This window comes from Rhagoletis pomonella, unplaced genomic scaffold, assembly GCF_013731165.1.
Source record: "Rhagoletis pomonella isolate Grant_MI unplaced genomic scaffold, Rhpom_1.0 Rhpom_scaffold_00008, whole genome shotgun sequence".
Classification (NCBI taxonomy): Eukaryota; Metazoa; Arthropoda; class Insecta; order Diptera; family Tephritidae; genus Rhagoletis; species Rhagoletis pomonella.
In genome coordinates this window covers 43,082,359-43,090,535 of record NW_023458562.1, presented here as the reverse complement: position 1 = coordinate 43,090,535, position 8,177 = coordinate 43,082,359, and the positions used below count along the sequence as shown (strand labels likewise).

The 8,177-nt window shown below is 36.2% G+C and overlaps 1 protein-coding gene across 2 annotated transcripts; it reads right to left on the bottom strand.

Moving 5' to 3' along the window:
• Positions 1-1,495: 1,495 nt before the first annotated feature.
• LOC118744898 (alpha-amylase A-like) lies at positions 1,496-7,919 on the bottom strand. 2 transcript variants are annotated; one of them, XM_036478322.1, is made up of 4 exons: positions 7,642-7,919; positions 3,060-3,303; positions 2,475-2,945; positions 1,496-2,386 (listed from the first exon to the last, which is right to left on the bottom strand). In XM_036478322.1, the coding sequence occupies exons 2-4, from the start codon at positions 3,249-3,251 to the stop codon at positions 1,547-1,549; spliced, it is 1,503 nt and encodes a 500-aa protein (XP_036334215.1). In that variant the 5' UTR covers positions 3,252-3,303; positions 7,642-7,919; the 3' UTR covers positions 1,496-1,546. The 2 variants fall into 2 exon arrangements, with proteins under 2 accessions (XP_036334215.1, XP_036334214.1); XM_036478321.1 differs by lacking the exon at positions 7,642-7,919 and having other exon boundaries at positions 3,060-3,312.
• Between the last annotated feature and the right edge of the window lie 258 nt (positions 7,920-8,177).

Here is an 8,177-nt window from a genome sequence, read left to right as displayed (position 1 = left end):
TGTAATCAGATTGAATTTAATCGAATTAACTAACTGATTAAAACATCAATCGATTAATGCCATCATTGATTTCACATAGATATCACTATACCAAGTTTCAGTTCTCTCCCACAAATACTTCCAGAGATATGTATGTAATATGAATTTTCTAATTTGTATGGGAGGGGCCTTGAGTTATCGGACTTACTTTCAGTCTAAGACCATCCTTCTGAAATCCGTAATAAGTGTACTAAATTTCGTTCTGATCGGAAAACCGGTTAAGGAAGTAGCCTGTTTCAAACAGGTGGAAATTCTTAAAAAAGTAGCCTATTTTCCAGTCTAGGTCATAAGCTATCTGTGTGCAAACTTTCATGCAAATCAGTTCTGTCATTTACGCGTATTAATTTAATTAAACTTTCATAATACGTGATAACTCTTAAAATAGTAGCCTATTTTCCAACATAGGTCATAAGCTATCTCTGTGCGAAATGTCATGCAAATCTGTTCAGTCATTTCCGCGTATTAATTTAATCAAAACTTTTTTAACAGGTGGCAACTCTTCCAAAAAATTTACCTATTTTCCACTGTAGGTCATAAGCTATCTGCTTGCAAAATTTCATGCAAATCCGTTCAGACTTTTCCGCGTATTAATCTAATTAAACTTTTTTAGCAGGTGGTAACTCTTAAAAAAAGTAGCCTATTTTTCAACCTAGCTATCTGTGTGAAAACTTCCATGCAAATCAGTTCACTCATTTCCGCGTATTAATTAAATTAAACATTTATAACAGGTGGCAACTCTTAAAAAAATATCCTATTAACTAATCTGGCCTATAAGCTATCTGCGTACAAAATTTAATGCAAATCCGTTCAGTCGTTTCCGCGTGATGATTTCCCAAACATCCAAACATACAAACTTTCACATTTATAATATTAGTAAGATATATTTTTTTTATATGGGAGTTGAAGTCGGTTTTTTTTTGCTAAAAATTACTTGTCTTATAATTTAATTCCTGAAAGTTTGAAAAAAAAATGAAATGAAGGTACGTACAGACGCCACATAGATACATAGTGGAGACACGAACCAAAACACATTTACCTCCTATATCTTTCCAACTAGTGGCCGGAACTTAATATGTAAGGTACCTTTTGAAAGGTATTGGCCTATAGAATAACACTAAATATGTTGGGTGTACTCACATGCCCCCTAAAACCGGAAAAAGCAAAAAAAAACTTTTTTGTTTCGCAACACTTTAGCATAATTTTTAAGAATCCGGTTAATCGTTTATGAAGCTTGAATACATTTTCCGGACACACTCTGCAAGACCTTTCCAACGATATCTCAAACATTTCGATTGGACGTCTGGATAAAAACTTCCAAATCTCGTGTATATATAAGCGAGTCATTTCAGCATGCTACTGTGGCTGCTTTCGTCACTCGCGCGCACTGCCGTGCGCTGTGATTTAAGGGAATTATCGTCTACGATGTTTTTCTATAATTAATTCAAATACAAATATGTATATGCAGATATATGTAAGTATATTCATATTTCTTCCATTTGTTAGGAATTTACAATTTGGAATCAATATGTATGGCAAAAACACCATCTTCTTCATTACTGTCGATAGATATAATGGCATGACCATCAAAACCGACCTCAACACTCTTTCCAGAGCAGAGCGAGCCAGATTTGTCCCCAGATATAATATCGCAATATGTACCAGCTGGTAAGCAGGTCTGAACAGAGGTGTTCAAATTGAATGAGTCGCCATTGAAAGCCACGAAACCTTTGTTGCCGCGACAGAAAGCGATCTGGTTGCTGCCATTATCCCACCAGTCTTGCACATATGTGCCCGCGACGACGTTCCTGAAGCCAACCATGTTGGAAATTTGACGCCAACGGTGCTCACAAACCCAACCGCCACCGCAAGAATTATCCGCATTAAAAATTGGGCTGGCAATGGTGTTTCCATCAGTGGTCGGTGGTCCGTGATCGGTGTTGTCGAAGGCGAATGAAGACATGACACGTGTGATACCAAATGGATGAGCCAACATGAAGGCAACGGCCATTTTGTATTGCTTCGCTGTTTTGTAGTTGAGGATATCAGCACCGCCAGCGCCGTGACCACGTTGATTGTCATGGTTATCCACGAAAACTAATGCACGGTCGGAATTGAGGAAACCCCACTGGGGACCCCAATTGATAAGCCAACGTAGTTGATCCTTGCCACGGAAGACTTTACCAATCGAGTTGGAGTGAGAAAATTCTGTAACCACACCCATAGACGTGTACTCCTTCTTGGAAACGGCCTCTCCACCCAAGTCTATGACTTCTTGGAAAATAAAAGGGCGCGTATCTGGCGCGAAGCCGTGAGAGATACTTAAATTGTTAACACGGCCATAGATTATCTAAAAGATTGTCGAAAAAATTCAATGAATAAGCGAATCAGATATTTATTAAAAAATATAAATATTGTGCTGCTTGTAAACTATTTACCTTTAAATCAGTTGGCCACATATGTTTGGCCGCATCCACACGGAAACCAGCAACACCCAAACTTATGAGTTTGTTAAGGAAGTCAACAACGCGATCTTGAACCCATAATTTGCTCTGATCCAAATCCTTCAAGCCAGAAAGTTCGCAATTACGTACTTGAGTCGCATCGTTATAGTTGTTGATGCCACAAGACTTGTGGAAGTCATTGTTGGAATAGGGAACAGCCGGGAAGCTCTTGCTGCTAGGATCAGCGGTGGAGCCACCAGTTCCTCGAGCGTTGGCGTTATCGCCGGACATATGGTTGAAGACGACATCAACATATATTCGCACACCAGCGTTGTTACAGCGCTTAACCATGCTAGCAAATTGTTCCTCATTGCCCGAACGCGTGGTCAAAAGATAGGAGATAGGTTGATAGCGCTCCCACCAAGGACGGTTTCCGATAACTACATTTTCATTAACTGGTGAAACCTGTTGAGTAAGTCATATGTTATTAAGTTGCATTCAGTTAATACCAAAAGGGGTGAATCCTCAAACGGTACATAAAAATTAAAAAATAGAGCTTTATATAAAAGTAAATATTACCTGAACGCCACCATAGCCTTTGGGGCCTAGGAAATTTTCACATTCAGTAGCAATGTCGCCCCACTTCCATTCAAAGAGATGTACCATCGTAGTCCTTCCCGGTACATAGTGAGGATCAAACTGGGCATTAGCATTTAAGCTCAAAAGTGTCAGGAGCAAGCCCGCATAACAACTGGCTTTGATCAGGAACATTTTCTACTATGTTGTTTGTCTCTAATTAATCGTATTTGAAATATTCCAGTGTCTGTAAGATGTGAAACTGTTAATGCATCGAACAGAACTAACTGCTTTTATAGAAATTTCGCGATAGTGCACGGTTCGTAAAATGTATTGGTAAAGTTGTATATGAGTTGCTGGTCATTATGAAGTTCTGAGATGGCAATTATTACCAATATGGCTATGGCTTACAGAGGCCCTAAAAAAAATACAAAAGCTTCCATTTACTTTAGTCGCAATGATTTTGGTGTCATACCACTTGAACCAATTGAACATGCGCAGAGGGCCTGCCTTGCCCGATTCTTTACTCAAGGCCTTCGGATCCAGCTCCCTTGAAGGCGAAAATTTACATGACAGAGTTAAAACTTAACGTTGCACTTCGACGTCTACTGCGCTTTTTTTAATTTGTTTTCCGTTGTCTTGGAAATACACCTTATACTCTGCCTTTGAATGGCAACGCTATTGGAAGATCTCCTTATATGTACAGTTTCCAAGGACAAGATCTTATTGAAAAGGCGCATTCCGAAAGCATTTGTTTTTTCCGACTGGGCTGTAAAGCCAGGCTCTAAACTTGAGTAGTTATAACAAACCAGCACACACAGGTATGTAAATTCTTTCGATTACTTGGTAATCAGTTTTTCTAGATAAAAATAACCATCACTAGACATCATTTAGGAAAACATATTTGTATACATATGTATGTATGTATGTATGTATGTATGAATGAATGGGGATTGTACATTTGTGCATTTACAATAGAATAGTAGGAAATTGCACCTGAGCAGTCAAACACCCTTTAGTATTGATATTGAAAAATGCATTGTTAAATTTATTACACTAAGAATTTGTAAGCAATAATAAAAAAAAATAAAACAAGCCGTATTTAGTTAAATGCTTAGCATTTTGTTTATTTGATTAACCAATTTCTTAGGTATCGCTTCCCAACGGGACGGAAAGTTAGCAGCTCCCCAAAGGAGCAAGTACGGCGCAGTACAAAAGCAAAGTAAAAAATAAATCTTTAAATTTTTAACAATGCTCAGGAATAAATATCATTTTGAGTAGTAACATAAAATATTTTCTTTTGAAAAAAGTTAATTTATGTGCAAACATGTATGTATGTATGTATGCATGTATTTTCGTATGAATACCACATAGAAAAGAAAAAAAAACATGTTTATAAGTACACTTAAAAAAAACATCAAATGGTTTACAAAAATGCCATTTTTTATTAAAACAAAAATATGTATATATTAGTTGAAGCGCTCACCAATGGCTTCTTTGGGAGCAGCAAGGGAGCACTTCTTTCTAATGACACACAATGTTAAAATACAATGAAGTATGAAATTAGGAAGGGAGCGCTTACTGTTGAATATAGAGCGCTCCATTAGAACTAATGGAGCGCCTCTGGCCAGATGAGTTCTGTCAGAAAATATTTAAAATGTGGGAGAAATTTTCCACTAATGAACGCCAAGGTCAGTACCGTGTGTCTTAGAAAATTTCTTTCTTGATTAGTTTAATACTCGTATATATGTACATATGTATGTCCATAGACGGCATCACACCCCATACAGCTGTGACGATTTGAAAATACCTCCAAAAATGGAGTTTCTAATAAATAATAATTTTTTGACTGGCGATAATCGCCTGCAAAAGTTGACTTGCTGTCTGCTTTGAGGCAAGCTATGTTTGAATCACTATTTACTCGAGCGATTTTTCCTGAGCAATGTTGAAACGCCTGGAAAATCGCCTCATGTAAAGGCAGCTTAAGTAAACTAAATTCAACATTTCAAGCAGGTGGCAAAATATTTTGAAACTACTACTTTCTGAAACCCCTTTCGTTTGGCACGTATAGGGTAATACATATTTCTCTTACCTAATATGATTTTTAACAGTTGGCAACTCTTTTCAAAAAAATAAAACCTTATTGCATATCTACAGTCCAAGCCTTTTAATTTGACATCTCATTTCAGTAGAACGGGCGAACGGTGCGGACATGATGGCATTGATTATCAAATAATTTGAGTTTTATTGTTCAACAGGTGACAACTCTTTTCGAAAAACCAAAACTAGTTTGCACATCTACAGACCAAGCGCTTTAATTTAATATCTCATTTTTGAGAATCGGGCGAACGATACAGATCTTTTGTCCTAGACAAAAATCCATTCGCGTATTATATATACTACATATGTATATAGATCGGTGATATTTCGGAGATCACCACATCACCTATTACCTGTTGTTGAGTACAATAAATCAAAAATATTTCCTTCAAAACAAACCAAAACCAAAGAAATGTGTACCTTGTTTTCTCTTGAGGTGTAGTGCAGCGCTTCTCAAGGTGTGGCACGCGTATTACTGGTTTTTCATGCATTTCGCATACAGAAAATTGAGGTTATATGCCGACCCCTTCTAATTTTTTTCAAGAAATTTATGGGACTGTAGGGTAACAACTGCTAAAAAAGGTCCGGTTTCAGTCCCCGTATTAACAATCCGGGGGCGGAAGGTTAATATTATTAACCATTTAAAACTTATAAACAAAAAACTTTTGTTAAATTTCGTTGTTTTATATGGGCAATTACCCCGACAAAAATTCACTAAATCGCCTGTTCTCACTTTTTAAACACTATTAAAATATATAATCTAACTTAATTATTAAACAAACACATAGTTTTATCAATCTAAGATAGTTTATTTTGTTACTAAACAAAAGTTGACAATCTTTCCGAACTGAAACGCGAGATTCCAAAATAGCTACAGTGCTGCCACTGTATTAGTATTTCGTAGTAATTCAGTTTTCCTTACAAGGCGTGTGCAGTGTTCAATGCTTTTCGGTATCTTCTTTCGTTTGATATACATATTTTGTGTATTTGTATAAGACATTTACATATACAAGACATTTTTATAAAACACCCAGTAACCATAACATACAACAGTTGGGCGGTAGCCCCTGGTTAACCACACAGAAAGAGAATTCTAGTTACCTTATCCTTTCCCAAGGCTACATCACCAGTTGGTGCACACCAAAAGGAGAGTTCTATTTGGTAAGGGTTATAATCCTAAGGCGTGGCCGAAGGCCGCCTACGCAGAAAGGAATTATACGCAAAAATACTGCGGACGCAAGTAAAAATTGTGATTTTGGCCATTTTTTTAAGGGGTCCCTAGGGACCCATAGGGGGCCAAGGTGGTCGGGGGCTGCAGTTTAAATGGAATTTTTTCATATATTTTTTCTAAAAACCAATTTTTATCAGAAATTAGAAATGCAAGGCACAAGAAAGAAGTGCATAGTGTAAACTGAGGGTAATAGCGCTAATGAAATGTCAAATAAAGTGTCAATACTAGCGATTTAAGGTTATAAAAATTTTGGCAAGCGCAAAGTTTGTTAACTCTGTTTTATTAGCGAAATATATAAAATACTAGTGAATAAATGATATAGTTTGAATAAAAAAATAACGGGAGACGTTTTGCTAGTGGTAAAAAAGTGAGAACAGGTGATTTAGTGAATTTTGAAATTTAACAAAAATTTTTTGTTTATAACTTTTAAATGGTTAATGGATTGGTTAATACGGGGACCGAAGCGCGTCGATTGGTACCCCTCCCGACATTTCCGGACCTTTTTTAGCAGCTGTTACCCTATACTAGAGAATTACCGAAAATAGTAATACTTCAATACATTTTTGTGAAATCATTTGCCTGAACTTATTTTTCTCAACTAAAATTTTCAAATTTCTATAGTGTATACAACTCGTTGGTATTGGACTTTTGTTCTAAAAATGTGTTTGTAATTTGTATGGTAAATGGGAAGAATTAAAAAGAATGGCACCTTTTTTGGCGCTTTTATTTTTCTATCTGGCACATTTTGTAACTTTTTTGTAGTTGGTAGCCCTGACTGCCAGCCCTTTTTTATTTATATTTACGTACTAAGTTATTCCTTATAAGTATTTGGTCAATGTGGAAAAAGTAACTAAAAGTTTAAAGCTGTTTCACTTTTTTGAGTTTTAACGTTCTTTCAGCAATCGAGCGATATATGGAAGGAGCAATATGACTTAATTTCATTGCTTCAAAAGTGCAAATCTTACACACCATAAAAAAAATGACACCAGAAAACTTAAGCAATAAATATTCGTTCAACGATTTTCTACTGATAGCACACGCGTCTACTATCTGAGTGGGAATTCGTACTCATACGAAGGTTATAAAACATGAATAGATTTCGCACCTCCCGTAAACCGTTTTGATTTCGTATCTTTGTGTTGAAGTTCTAAATTACTCAAAACTTTATGGATTCAATTTATACTTAGCAGCTTATAGATTTCATTTTAATGTCCGAACGAATTGACTGACAAATACGAAGTCATATGTACATACGTATGTATTTATACTCGGCTGTATGTGCAAAGGTATTATTTATATAACACTTCCAAGTGTGTCATTGCGTTTTTTCAGCTTTTATTAAAAAGCAGAGCGTACTTGAGAGTTTAAAAATAGCACATATTTTAATTTAAGTTGCACTGGGTAAATATTTTATTTTTATAGTTCCATATTACAGTGCTGTTTTCGGAACTAATTTATTTTTCGAGATCTGCTGCGAAGAACTATGATTTGACATAAATTAACCACAACTGATCCAGTCGTATTGAACGGCCAGCCAGCAGAGAAATGTGACTTTTGCCGACAGTGCAGTCTCGTACATTTTTCGTATCTGAAAACGTACAGAAAACGACTTAGATTTTCGCACATTTTCGTATTCGAAAACGTTCTTTTTCGATCAAGTTATTTGAAAACGAAATGTTTGCTTTATTTCTTCAAACTGAATATTTGAAAGCGTGTATCCATATTCGACACATAGCGCAGTAAAAATACTCGTTATTTTTGTTTTATTTTTCTGAACTATGAAAAGGCAT

Coding starts and splice junctions, on each gene's coding strand:
- LOC118744898 (XM_036478322.1), bottom strand. CDS start 3,251: ATGTTCCTGATCAAAGCCAGTTGTTATGCGGGCTTGCTCCTGACACTT. Junction 2,946..3,059: donor AAGGCTATGGTGGCGTTCAG/GTAATATTTACT, acceptor CTTACTCAACAG/GTTTCACCAGTTAATGAAAA. Junction 2,387..2,474: donor TGTGGCCAACTGATTTAAAG/GTAAATAGTTTA, acceptor ACAATCTTTTAG/ATAATCTATGGCCGTGTTAA.